Source organism: Panthera leo, chromosome D1, assembly GCF_018350215.1.
Source record: "Panthera leo isolate Ple1 chromosome D1, P.leo_Ple1_pat1.1, whole genome shotgun sequence".
NCBI classification, from domain to species: domain Eukaryota; kingdom Metazoa; phylum Chordata; class Mammalia; order Carnivora; family Felidae; genus Panthera; species Panthera leo.
In genome coordinates, this window is record NC_056688.1 from 106,283,535 (window position 1) to 106,297,540 (window position 14,006).

The 14,006-nt window shown below is 47.0% G+C and overlaps 1 protein-coding gene across 1 annotated transcript; it reads left to right on the plus strand.

The window, feature by feature from the left end:
* Positions 1-8,669: 8,669 nt before the first annotated feature.
* Positions 8,670-12,298, plus strand: POLR2G (RNA polymerase II subunit G). Its single transcript, XM_042904974.1, has 8 exons — positions 8,670-8,779; positions 8,913-9,022; positions 9,907-10,066; positions 11,276-11,326; positions 11,432-11,497; positions 11,594-11,665; positions 11,858-11,891; positions 12,115-12,298. The coding sequence occupies exons 1-8, from the start codon at positions 8,768-8,770 to the stop codon at positions 12,126-12,128; spliced, it is 519 nt and encodes a 172-aa protein (XP_042760908.1). The 5' UTR covers positions 8,670-8,767; the 3' UTR covers positions 12,129-12,298.
* The last annotated feature ends 1,708 nt before the right edge of the window (positions 12,299-14,006 follow it).

Below are 14,006 nucleotides of genomic sequence, written 5' to 3' on the forward strand. Positions count from 1 at the left end.
CTGAGCTTCTCCCATCTACCTGAGGCAACAGGAGGGCGGGGACCGGCTCCATGGAGACGAGCGCGACGCCCTCTGGGCGGGGCGCGAGGCTCGATACCCCGCTGAGTGTTTGTGCTCAGGGCAATGGGGAAAGGGAGAACCTACGAGCTGGTGTAGTACCCAGGGGGCCTGCCTCCTGACCGGGCTCTGCCGTAACGGTGGGCATTAGCTACGTCTCTCCGAACTGCAGGTGTCTCTTGAAAGTCCCTTCTTCCCTCAAAAAAAATGATAAGATGCCTTTTTGCTCCACTACCCCCAATCTGATGGTTCCAGGCTCCTGGCTCAGTAATGATGGTGTCTGAGAACTGGCAGCTGCACCAATGCTCTCGTACGATCCTTAGCCTGATCTCTAGTCAATTTACAATTAAGAGTAATTAGATTGCCTTTCTCTGTGTCTGGAGCAGCCTGGGAGGTGCTGATGGAAGGGAGGGAGTGGGCTCAAGGCCTTCAATTTTCCAGTCCAGGAGAAAAAAGAGTGTGGTTAGTTTTGTTTTGTTTTGTTTTGTTTTGTTTTGTTTTGTTAAGTAGGCTCTATGCCCCACGTAGGGCCTGAACTCAGGACACTGAGATCAAGAGTCGCATGCTCCACCAACTGAGCCAACCAGTTGTCCCCAAAGCATGATTACTTCTGAAGAAATTTTTTGAGGGTACTTAGGCAACCAGAAGAAAGGGCTATAGGTTGGGAGGCAATGATACCTGCCTCTTCTCTGACTAGGGCAATGTGTTTACAGGGTTACCATGGTCACCACCACACTAGGCATCTTAACTTTGTTCTGTAGCCCCTCCAATGAGACAGAACCAGAATTAGGGACATTCATCAACCTTTCATCCTTGTACTAAAGACCTGTGGGCCATACTGGCCTCAGCTTGAGACCCCATCTTTTCCAGATACCCTTCCAAGCCATACAATATTGTATAGGAATTAAAACTAACATGAGCAACATTTTCATTTTATAAAAAATATCTATATTTTCAAAACCCAAAACATGCAGTAATAATAGTAATATTGTTTTATATTTTCCCAATTTTCTTTAATGTCTTATAAACAGATGGATTCTCACATCTGCTTGTGTTTTCAAGGTATTATGAGATATTGTTTTGATTATGTGAAGAAAATTTGACCTCACACAAGTATGAATGCATGGAATTTCCATTGCCCGTGGGGAGGAGTTTGTATTTTATTCTGAGGGTAACCGGAAGCCATTGATGAGTTTTAAGCAGAGGAGTGTTCTGATATTTTAGTTTTCATTTATTTTCTCTTTTTTTTTTTCATTTATTTTCTCTTTTTTTTTCCATTTATTTTCTTTTTTTTTTTTTTAAATAGGCTTCACACCCAGCACAGAGCCCAATGAGGGGCTTGAACCCACTACCGTTAGATCAAGATCTGAGCTGAGATAAAGAGTCAAATGCTTGGGGCACCTGGATGGCTCAGTTGGTTGGATGTCTGACCTTGGCTCAGGTCATGCTCTTGCACTCCGTGAGTTTGAGCCCCATGTCAGGGTCTGTGCTGACAGCTCAGAGCCTGGAGCCTGCTTCAGATTCTGTGTCTCCCTCTCTCTCTGCCCCTCCCCCACTCATGCCCTGTCTCTCTCTCTCTCTCCTTCAAAAATAAATAAACATTAAAAATTTTTTTTAAAAGTCAAATGCTTAATCAACCAAGCCACCCAGGTGCCTCATGATTTTAGTTTTTAGAGGCTTATCCTGGCTATTCTGTGAAGTAGGGGATCAAAGTGGGAGCAGGGAAGAAGATGTGGAAATGGTCCCATAGGTGATGATGATGGTGCCCTGACAAAGGTAGTGGTGGTGTAGAAATGCTGGGTCAACAGATTTTGCTAAAATGAGGGTAGGAAATTAAGGACAAGTAAAAAAGGAATGGGGGCACCTGGGTGACTCAGTCAAGTTTTGGACTCTTGATTTCAGCTCAGGTCGTGATCTCATGGTCGTGGGATCAAGTCCCCAGCTGAGCCCTTCATTGAGCCCCGCGTTGGGCTCCACACTGGGCATGGAGCCTACTTAAGATATTCTTTCTCCCTCTCCCTCTGACTCTCTCCCCTGTTCACACACTCTGAAAGGAAGGAAGGAAGGAAGGAAGAAAGAAAAAGGAGACAAGGATAGCCAGAATTTTGGCATGAGCAATAGTGTGGTTGACAGAACCATTGCCTAGAGGAGAGAGAGACAATGGGAAACCGAGAGTTCTGCTTCCTCTTAGCCAGTTAGACTTGTGAGCCTGAAGATCAGGGGTAATTTTGGGTCTGGAGATACATGTTTGGAATATCATCAACATACAGATGTTATTTAAAACCAAGGGACTAAAGGGATTATCCCTTGTATGGTAGAGGACTGGTAGAGTTACTAAGCAGTAAAGAACATAGGCTGGGAAGCTTAAGCAATCCTGTATTCTACAGGTTCAGAAGAGATCAAACTGAAGGTGAGTCAGAGTTTGGGCACAAAGACTGAATGCTTGCCACACTGGGGTATTGCCATGCATACTGGACCTAGATTTTCTTAAATTTTTTTTCTTAAGTAAGATATGCCTGGGGTGCCTGGGTGGCTGAGTCAGTTAAACATCTGATTCTTGATCTCAGCTCAAGTCTTGATCTCAGGGTTGTGGCACAGAAGGAAGAGCCCAGAACCTGGAAGAGGGGCAGCTGGGATGGATGATCCTTGCTTAGAGATTGCCCTCCAGCAGGACCTGGGTCTTGTGTTTGTTTTTAGGAAACAGGTGACAGACATCATCATCTCTAAAAAGAGATAGCAAAAGGTAACTGAAATAATCCTCCAATAGACTTTCTTTGTATGCCAAATCTCAATACAGCTGATTGTTCTCCATTGCTGTTTTCTCTTTCTATTCTAGCTTATCTCTGATCTTGAAGCTTTGGAAGTAAAGGGATCAGGGCTTGGGGAAAATTTATCATGGCCAACCCATGCCTGGGGAGCTCAGAGAGATAGGAATAGGTTCATTGTGAGATGAGGTTCAATCAACCCATATTTTAAAATTCCAGTATTTGCAGAGTGCCATTTGGTGCTAGAGACTTCCTCACTGATGCAACATAGATATGTACAAGGGTGCAGGGACAGACCAGGCACAGCCACTCATTGCTGACAAAATCCAAAGGCAGATAAACTTGTGGTAGGGAAACCAACATCTGGGAAGTCAGTGGATTAGCATCTCAAAGACTATCTCCAAAGCATGGAAAACATTCCCGTGTTTTCAAGAGGAGAATTCAGGGCAAAGGTGGGTGGGTGGGTAGGCAGTGAAGATCAAGTCTTGGAGTCAGTCATGGGTGGGGTTTTGCTTGCTTGGGACACTACTTATTGCTTGAGGGGGGTAATTTTGGAGTCCTTCAAGGGATGCTTTGCCTTCAGGGTCTTTCCCTAGAGCCCAGAGACAAGCTGGCATGAAAAAGCCAACTGGAAAGTTTGAGGTCAAAATGGAGGCAGCCAATGCCATCTTTTATGGGTTCTAAGAAGGGGAGTGACATGATTAGACTTGATTTTTGAATACATCACTGTGGACAAATAAGCACATAAAAAGATGCTGAACATCTTTAGTCATTAGGGAAATAGAAATTAAAACCACAGTGAGATACTACCACACAGTTACTAGAATAGCTAAATAAACAAAGCCTATTGACAATACCAAATGCTGATGAGGATATCAGAGCAACTGGAATTCTTATACCTGCTTATGCAATTATGATTTAATATTTTACCATACCACGCAGACACAATACATCAAGAGCAATGATAATAGTAAACTGTGGTGAAATAATGAGGAAGAAGAGATGAGTTGTTGTTTTTTTAAGATTCTATTTTTTTAATTTAATTTTTTAAAGTAATCTGTATACCCAATATGGGGCTCAAACACGCAACCCTGCGATCAAGAGTCCCATGTTCTACCAAATTAACCAGCCAGGCACCCCAGGAAGTGGTGAGCTTTAAGTATCTATTTCTTTTCTTTTTTTTGGTTACATTTATTTATTTATTTTTGAGAGACAGAGCACAAGTGGTGGATGGGCAGAGAGAGAAGGAGACACAGAATCCCAAGCAGGCTCTAGGTTCCGAGCTGTCAGCACAGAGCCCGATGCGGGGCTCGAACTCACAAACTGCAAGATCATGACCTGAGCCAAAGTCAGGCGCTCAACTGACTGAGCCACCCAGGCGCCCCAGTATCTATTTGTTTTTAAAGAGGGTTAGGACCTCAACACCTGGGGTGGCTCAGTTGGTTAAGCATCTGACTCTGACTCAGGTCATGATTTCACAGTTTATGAGTTCAAGCTTGGAGCCAGCTTCAGATTCTGTGTCTCCCTCTCTCTCTCTCTCTCTGCCCCTCCCCCAGCTCACACTCTGTCTCTCTCTCTCTCTCTCTCTCTCTCTGAAAAATAAACGTTAAAAAAATAAATAAATAAAGAGGGTGAGGACCTTTTTTTAAGAAAAGTTTTTATTTAGGGGTGCCTGAGTGGCTCAGTCGGTTGAGTGTCTGATTTTTGATCTCGGCTCAGGTCATTGATGAAGTTTTGGGGTGATGGGGGGTTCATGGGGTCTGGAGCCGATGACCAAGAAAGAATTCTTGAAGATGTCTTTGGTGCAAAAACGGTGATGTTATTAAAGCACGGGGACAGGACCTGTGGGCAGGAAGAGGTGCACTGTATGTGTCGGGGTGGGGGGGATCTTTTATGGAGTTGGGGGAGATAAAGTCCAGAGGGAGTTTCCAAGGAGATTTTCACATACTTAAGACTTACTGAAGGCCTAGCTACTGTCAAGCTAAGGTTGTTTTTCTTTCTGGTAAAGCATTAATATTAAGCATTAACATTAAGACAGTAGGGAGTTCCTAGACTTTAGGCTGTTGACGGGATTGCCTTTTTCTGGTAAACTGGTAAAGACTCTTATCCAGTTTAACCATTTGTTTTTGTCCTTTCCTGTTTGGGGGTAGTCGGGAGTGTCCAAGGAATATCACCCATATCCCATGAGGAGGTGGGGGGGGGGTGCTGTTAGCCTGCATTTTGTCCTCAGCTTGCCCCACGCTCCTTTATCAGTCATGATCTCACAGTTCATGAGTTCGAGCCCCATATCCAGCTCCGCACTGTCAGCGAGGAGCCTGCTTGGGATTCTCTCCCTCCCACCCCCGTCCCTCCCCTACGTACTCTCTTTCTAAAAAGTAAATAAATAAACTTAAAAATTTAAAAAAAAGTTTCTATTTATTTTGAGAGAGAGTACAAAGTGAGAGAGGGGCAGGAAGAGAGGGGAGGAGAGAGAGAAAGAGAGAGGGAGAGAGAATCCCAAGCAGGCTCCACACCAATGCACGGTTTGAACTCACAAATCTCAAGATCATGACCTAAGCCGAAGTCGGTTGCTTAACCCACTGAGCCATCCAAGTGCCCCTAGTTTTAAGTATCTGTTAAGAATTCTGACTCTAATTACAATGTGTTCCCCGCCCCCCCCCCCAGCACACACACACACACACACACACACACACATATCAAGTAATTCTCAGACACAGGCTGAATGTCCTACAACTCAATTTAATTCTGAATCTATCTACTTGGCAATAGTATCGGGTTCCACGGGTTAAGAGCTCAGTCTTGTAAGAGTGCTCCCTCTCCCCCACCCCCAACTTTAGATGCCAATTGAAAGTCTAGGTTGTCATGTATGCTTCTCATCTACTAGCTATAGATTGGAGGTTATAAAGAACCCTTTGGTGCAGGTGGGTTGGAGAGATGCTGGTCCTTATCCCACCTAGTTGAAAAGTGAATCTCGCAGACAGCAGAGAGTGAGCAAAGCGATAGGGTTTATTGAAGGAAAGTACAAAGCTCTCAGGAGTGAGAGGGATGCCGACTGGGTTGCTGGGTATGATTTTTGTCTCTGACTTTTTATTGGGACTTTATCAGGAACTAGATAACAGTTTGTGAGACTCTATTCATGACACCTAGCACGGGCAGATCTGGAATGCTTTTATCCCTTTTTCCCCCAAACCTGCACACAGCTATAGCATCCCACCCGCATATGCAACCAGGGCACTGTGGACACCACCAGGAGTAGGAGGGCCAAGGGCCACTGTGGTGAGCCTTGAAGTCTAGGGCGGGGGTCCCTTGGTGGAGCCCTCCCAGCTGCAATCAGCCTCTCTTAGGGTCCCTCATCTGGCTGTGCCTACTGTTAACTCTTTCCCTACTCACCTTTTTGGGTTTGGTTAATTTGCTAGAGTGATTCACAGAACTCAAAGACACATTTCACTTACTAGATTACTGGTTTATTATAAAAGGATGTATCACTCAGGAATGGCTAGGTGAAAAAGCTGCACAGGGCAAGGTATGGAAAAGGTATGGGACTTCTATACTCTCTTAGAGTGCTACCTTCCCCATATCTCCAGGTGTTCACCAACCCAGAAGCTCTCAGAAACCCATCCTTTTCGGTTTTTAGGAGGCTTCGTTATACACGCAAACACACACACACACACACACACACACACACACACACACACTGGATTAAATCTTTGGCCGTAGGCCAAAGATTCAACCTCCAGCCCCTCTTCCTTCCCTGGAGGTCAGGGGGTTGAGAGTTCCAACCCTCCAATCACGAGATTGGGTACCCCAGCAACCAGCCCCTGTTATGAGATGATTTTCAAATATCACCTCATCAACATAAACTTGGGTGTGATTGAAAAGGGTTTGTTATGAATATGGAGACACCTTCATCACTCTTACCCTTTAGGAAAAGGGTTTTAGGAGCTCTGTGCCAGGAACAGAGAAGACCACCTATGTTTTTCTTATTAGAAGTTACAGTATGACAGCTACCTTTGTTTTTTTTTTTTCTAACTTTTTTAAAAGTTCATTTTGAGAGAGAGAGCACATGAGCATGAGTGGGGGAGGGGCAGATAGGGAGAGAGAAAGAATCCTAAGCAGGCTTCCCACTGTGGGTGTGGAGCCCGATGTGGGGCTCAAACCCATGAACCCTGAGATCATGACCTGAGCCAAAATCAAGAATCAGATGCTGAACAGACTGAGCCACCCAGGCGTGCCATGTTTTCTTTTCTAACTTTTTATTTGAACAATGTCAAACACACAAAAGTAGTAAGAAAAATATAAGAAACCACTATAACCCATCATCTGGCTTCAACAGTTATCAATATATTGCCAAACTTGTTTCATCTATACCTCTGCCTTTGTTTCTTTTTTTAGTATACTTCAGTTAATTGTATGTTATAATAATAAACATCATTAATTTTTTTCATTAAATGTTTAATAAAGGCTGTATTTAAAAACTGGCTTGCAAGTTTTCTGAAATATTAACAATTGGCACCTGGCTGGCTCAGGCGGTAAAGCATGGGACTCAACCTTGGGGTTGTAAGTTCCAGCCCCATGTTGGGTATAGAGATTACTTTAAAAAAAAAAAAAAGGCTCTTGCAGCTGTTTCCAGCACACCGCTGTCCTTAGGGGAGGCTGGCTAGAAAATAAGAGAGAGGAGGAAGTCAGGACTGCTGAGGCCCATTCATATACTTCCTTGCCTGACCATGGTCAACGGGATCTGCATGGAGTCTAAGTGGCTGACTGGTGGGTTCAGCCATTCTAGGAAATGGGCAATGTCAATGGGAACTGATGTGTGACAGCTCTGAGGAAGCAGGATGTCCTTATTCTTGCAGGACGGTAGGTCAGGCTCTCTTATTTACAACACACAAAAACTTATTCGGGCAGCAGGGAGTTTGCTCAAGGAAGGCCCCAAGGACTGTCGTGGATCTAGAGTCAACTGCTGAGCCTTTCTCATGGGTCTGTGGCTCATGGTTTCTGCTTCTTTCTGTATGGACCTTTTATCAGTCAGGGTCTCCACAGGGAACAGATTGCATGCTCACTCTGGCTAATTGAGGTGAGTTTAATAAAGGGACTGTCTACAAAAATGTGGGTAGAGTTGAAGGAACACACAGGGGCTCACCGGTTCTCTAAGCCGTGTGTGTGTGTGTGTGTGTGTGTGTGTGTGTGTGTGTGTGCATGCGCGCGCGCGTGTTGGAAGGAATGGGGAAATGGGAAGGAGGAGTGCAGTGATCTGTTTTCTCACACCTGGAGGGAGCGCTGCCTTGTGGGCTCTGATTTTGGCTGCTTCATCTCCAAACTACCTGCCGGCATGGGGTGGGTGTTCCCCTCCGTTAATGTTTGGTGAACGAATGGCTGCATGAAAATCTGGAAAGCCCGAATATGCAAGTCTTGGGGTCAGACATCCTGAATTTGAATCCTGGCCGTGAGTGACCCTGAAGTGACCTCAACCCTCTGAGCCTGGAACCTCATCTGTCAACGGGGACAATAAATCTTGCTTGGTGGGGTTGCTGTAGAGATTAAATGAGATGAGAACAGCTACTTACTATGCTTACTATGTGAAAACAGTCTTCAAAAACTTGCTATACGAATGCACTCTGCTAAAACGCTTTATTTATGTTGTCTTTTATTAGCTAATTAATTCCGTTTAAAAGAGTTTACCGGGCACCCATTCTGGGCCAGACACTTGCTTTACCGGAGTCCGGCGGTCGGACCGCCGGTGGGCGGGGAGGAGGGGGCGGGGCCTCGCAGATTTCCCACCCACGACGGCGATGCCCAATTGGGTCCGCGGAGAGGGCAGAGTCCCGCCCACTTCGCTGGGGCAGGCCGGAAGCAGAGTTGCTGCGGCTGTGTGTTTCCGGTTGGTCCAGAGGCGCCGCAGTCCCGGCGGGAGTGGATTCGGCTGCTGTCCCGTCCGCCGTGGGAAGATGTTCTACCACGTGAGCAGAGCACGGGGTGGCGGCGAGGGCAGGGTCGAGAGGAGGAGCGAAACGTGGCGCCGGGACGAAAGGTTGCTCCTCACCCCGGGTCGCTGCCGCGCCTTGCTTGGTCTCCATCCCGTTTTCCCTGCAGATCTCCCTGGAGCACGAGATCCTGTTGCACCCGCGCTACTTCGGCCCCAACCTGCTCAACACGGTAAAGCAGAAGCTCTTCACCGAGGTGGAGGGTACCTGCACCGGCAAGTGAGTGCTGCGCCCTCCGTGCCACCTGATCTGAGGCGCGTGTGGCGCCCGAGGCTTGCAACCTCTCCCCGGGTCCTACTCATCCTGCGAGGACCTGCCACCTACCCTGGGGAACCCTCTCACCCTCTCAGGCACCCCAGGCAGTCAGTTGCTTCCTTGCTTTGGGTTCCCACGGCGCCCTCTGCAAAGCTGGATCATGAGACTTCCTCACTTCAGCTGAGATTGTTCACTCATTTACTCCGCAAACGTTTCTAAAGCTTCTGCCGTCTGCCAGGTTGTGTGTTGGGCTCTGGGAACAATGCAGTGAACGAGATAGAATCAAGCCAGCTCTCATGGAGCTCACAGCCTAATCATTGTTCCTGTGTCTGTTCTCCTGTGGTTCTGCTGGTTTTCTTTCTCCCACACGACCAGGGACCTGGCCTGGCACATCTCTGGGCTCTGCACATAAGGGCCTCTCACACAGTGATGAATGGGGTGGGATGAGCCCAGGGCTATGGAGTATTTGGCCTCTCTCATCAGAATAACCACATGCAAGTTCCTGAGCCTCATCTTGTCCCTATAGAATCAAGACTGGGGACAGGCCTGGGAATGTGTGTTTTAAGAAGTTCCTCTTAGGTGATTCTAAGGCATCCCAACGATTGAGGTCTCTTGGCTCAAGGATTTCAGCCTTCTTGGACACTTATTGTGAAATTATTATGAGAGCAGTGTTTGGCATTTTGAATACTGATCAGTATCCTGTCTTCTCTTAGTCATTAAGTTCTGGGGTCGGGGTGTCCTCTACTTCCCTTTGTGCTCTTCTCCAACCCCCAGGCTCACTGACTTGTTGCAGATGGTTTTAGAGGCTCTTACACACACGGTGCCTTTCTTTTTCCCCATGCTTGTAGGTATGGCTTTGTGATTGCTGTCACCACCATTGACAATATTGGTGCTGGTGTGATCCAGCCAGGCCGAGGCTTTGTCCTTTATCCAGTTAAGTACAAGGCCATTGTGTTCCGCCCCTTTAAAGGGGAGGTCGTGGATGCTGTTGTCACTCAAGTCAACAAGGTGAGACTATACATAGCGGAGGCAGTTGGGTGGCCGCTCAGAAGATGTGAGATGGGTTCCAACTCCTCTTGCTAACTCTGTGTCCTTGGCTGAGTCAGTCTGTGCTTCAGTTGCCTCACCTGTTAAATGGTACCGTAATCTTGTGCTGTCTCCGTCCGGGTCATGTAAGTCAGCCTGAGTAGTCAACAATAGCACAGCCTCCATTCGTGGAGTACTTACTGTGGGCCAGGTAATGTGCAAAACCTCACGATGACTGTGGTGGGTGCTTTTATCCTTTTTTATTTATTTATTTATTTATTTATTTATTTATTTATTTATTTATTTATTTATTTCAAATGTTTAATTTTGAGAGAGAAGGGGGAGGGGCAGGGCAATGGAGACAGGATCCAAAGCAGGCTCCGTGCTGACAGTGCAGAGCCCGATGTGGAGCTCAAACCCATGAGCCACGAGATGATGACCAGAGACGAAGTCAAGAGGTGGATGCTTAACCTACTCTACTGAGCCACCCAGGTGCCCCATCCCTTTTTATAGAACCTTAAGCTTGGAGAAGTTAAGCCTACTGGCCAAGGTCATGTGGTCAACAAGTGTTCAAATTGTGGACTGACAAGTCCCAGGCCTTGGCTCTTTACCGCACTGTTTGCTTAACTTCAAATGAAAGCTTGAGGGCCGCGTGGGTGGCCCAGTTAAGCGTCTGACTCTTGATTGCAGCTCAGGTCATGATCTCAGGGTTCATAGTTTAAGCCTGGTGTCGGGCTGTGTGCTGACACTACGGAGCCTGCTTGGGATTCTCTCTCTATCCCTCCTTCCCTTTCTCCCTCTCTCAAAATAAATAAATAAATAAAATTAAAGGGAGTGCGCTTGGGTAGCTCAGTCAGTTAAGCATCTCACGTTGGCTCAGGTCATGATCTCACAGTTCGTGAGTCTCGCATCAGGTGAACTTGAGCCCTGCTTCGTGTGAACCCTGCCTCCCCCCGCCCCGCCGCCCCGTCTCCCTCTCTGTCTCTGCCCTTTGCTCACTTGTGCCTTCTCATAAAAATGATATGAAAATAAATAAAGTGAAAGCTTAACAGAAGAGAGACCAGAAAACAAATGATACAATCCAGAGTGGTTTCAGGACATCAAGAATATTAGGAATCAGACAAAGATGAGCTTAGAAGACATGGGGGGGGGGCGGTAAAAGAAAAAGCAACATCACTCATTGCCTTTTAGGTTGGACTCTTCACAGAAATTGGACCTATGTCCTGCTTCATCTCTCGGCATGTAAGTCTGGGCATGCTGGGGGTGCCAAGGAGGAGAGACACCCATCGTGACCATCTCCAGAAGGCACCCCTGTAAAGCACTGACCCAGTCTGGCTTTCCTTTCAGTCCATCCCATCAGAGATGGAGTTTGATCCTAACTCCAACCCGCCATGTTACAAGACGATGGATGAGGTGAGGAGGGAGGAAGTCAGTGAGAGGGAGGAAGAATGAGCCCTCCAAGGGATTTCGGCGTGAGGGGTATCTGAGTATACTGTTCCTCTTCCCCAGGACATTGTGATTCAGCAGGATGATGAGATCCGCTTGAAGATCGTGGGGACCCGAGTGGACAAGAATGACATTGTGAGTCCCTTGCCTGTCTTCCTGCCTGTACCAGGCAGAGCTGGGAGCTGTTGACTTCTTACAGCTCCTGGGGATGTCGTGCTCTCTTCTGCCAGGAAGAGGGGATGGGTGGGCAGAAGGCCTGGGGCTGGGCTTAGAGGATAGTTCTGTGGTTGCTAAGACTTTATGTCCTTTTCACCTTCCCTCCTGCAGTTTGCTATCGGCTCCCTGATGGACGATTACTTGGGTGAGTGCCTGATCACGCATCCGGGGCTGTTGCCTGGAGAAGGCACAGGTGTATGGGGGTGGGGGGGTGGATGTGGGACTTAATGCGCGAGTCACAGATGAAAGGAACTCTCATGCTGTCTGCTTGGAAGATGCAGGACACGTGCCCTGTGGGATGGGAAGTATATGGTAATGGCCGCCCCCAAGCTGCGAGCTTGACTGATGTGCTTTTCCTGTTCTTGCAGGGCTTGTGAGCTGAGCACCGGGGTGTGCTGCTTCATTTGGTCCTTATCTAGGAGATGTGACTGTCATGCTTCCCACGTTGTCCAGAGGCCCAGTCTGGCTGCTGTGGGGAGGCAAAGAAGGTTCCTTGTCCCCAGAGTTGCGACTCTGCAATTCTAACCATAAAAGGTCCTTGTTCTCATGGAAGTGTTAGCTCCTTTCTTCGGTCAGAACAACTCTTTTTTAGAAAAGGCTGGGGGCCAGTTGCTCACTTGCCTCTCTTTTGGTGGCCTGATGCCTCAACTAGCCTCAGCTACCCAGGGGACCTGACTAACCCCTTGCAGAGAGCTAAAGTTGACCTCATTGAAGGAAGGGCACTAAAGTTAGGTCTTCAGGTTGCTGCAAGTGATACTGTCATTAGAGTCACTCCGAGTTCCAATCTGGTTTCAGGATATTTGGCCTTCCCGCACCCTTAAAACTAACCAAGGGTAAAGCTGGGAACTAGGGGAGAGGAGATCGTGGGTAGGGAGAGGTGAACAAGAGGACAGTGATGACACAGACGGGGGGGGTGGGGGGGTGACAGGTCCCAATCCTTCCTAGGATGAGTCACAAACAACAGAAGCCTTTACTTGCTAATCAGTCACTAAACTGAACCAAAGATGTGGAAGGCTTCAAAATGTCAGGGTAACACAGCAGAACTCCATGAAATGACTATAAGATTAAACAAACACGCTACCCTCCCTCACGGTATGCTCACACTCTGCTTTTGTAATATTTGTGTGCCTTGGAATGCCCTTTCCTAGCCCGTTGGGTTGCTGCCTGCTAATCTAGCAAATCTCCGTCAATTCTTTCTTTTTTTTCTTTTTTTTGAGTAAGCCTCACGCCCAGTGAAGAGCCCAACTCGAGGCTTGAACTCACGACCCTGAGATCAAGAGTCAGATGCTTAACTGACTGAGCCACTCAGGTGCCCCTATAATTATTATATAATGCATACAAAGCAGTGATTATCAACTAGGGTGATTTTTGCCGCCAGGGGCATGTGGCAATGACATTTTTGGTTGTGACAGCTGGGTCCTGGATGGTACTGCCTTCTAGTGGGTAGAGGCCAGGGATGCCACTAAACATCCTACAATCTGTAGGATATCTCCCCCCCCCCCCCCCGCCCCCGCCAGCAAATGATTATCTGGTCCCAAATGTCAATCATGTCAAGGTCTAGAAACTCCGATATGAAGCAGAATAGTGGCTGAAACACGGTAAAAAAAAAATTGGCCTTTGAATGTGGTTTCCTTCTTGCCATTAGCACTCCTGGACAGATAGAAGCTCTAACATTTGCACCTTTACAGTGGACCACAAAACATGCTGTTTTGTTACTGTCTCCTGTCTCCTTTCTATTTCTTTTTTTTTTTTTTTTTTTTTTTTACATAATCTTTACACCCAACTTGAGGCTTGAACTCCGACCCTGAGATCAAGAGTCTCGCACTTGACCGACTGACCCAGCCAGGCACCCCTCATTTTTTTGTTTTTTATCAGGTAAAGAGTCAGTTGAGATCATTGTAGATTTGCACGCATCCCTCTCATTTTTGTATCTCCAGCTCTTGGCACTGGGCCAGGTTTTCCAAGCTTGTTGAATCTGGGAAAGTGTGCTGGATTAGCAATGAATTTCCCCATGGAAACCACGTTGAAGTCATGTTACCATTTCAGTATACGGTGAGTTGATTACTCAGGCTGTAGGGATTTCCCCTAGGCTGTAAACAGCATGTGTCTCACGGAGTAAAATTCTTCCCAAGTTCTCAAATGGAACCACTCATCCGTTAATTGTGTTGGGGATAATCTGGAAGTAACACCAGGCCTACAAGGAAGTGACTGATGGACAGAAGTGGCTTGTGGAACGTGAACATGTGGGTGCCGGTGAGGA

What these genes read in the sequence shown, in the direction of transcription:
- POLR2G (XM_042904974.1), top strand. An exon ending in CCTGCTTCATCTCTCGGCAT is followed by an intron (nt 11,327 to 11,431) that starts GTAAGTCTGGGC and finishes CTTTCCTTTCAG; the next exon opens with TCCATCCCATCAGAGATGGA. An exon ending in GAGTGGACAAGAATGACATT is followed by an intron (nt 11,666 to 11,857) that starts GTGAGTCCCTTG and finishes TCCCTCCTGCAG; the next exon opens with TTTGCTATCGGCTCCCTGAT.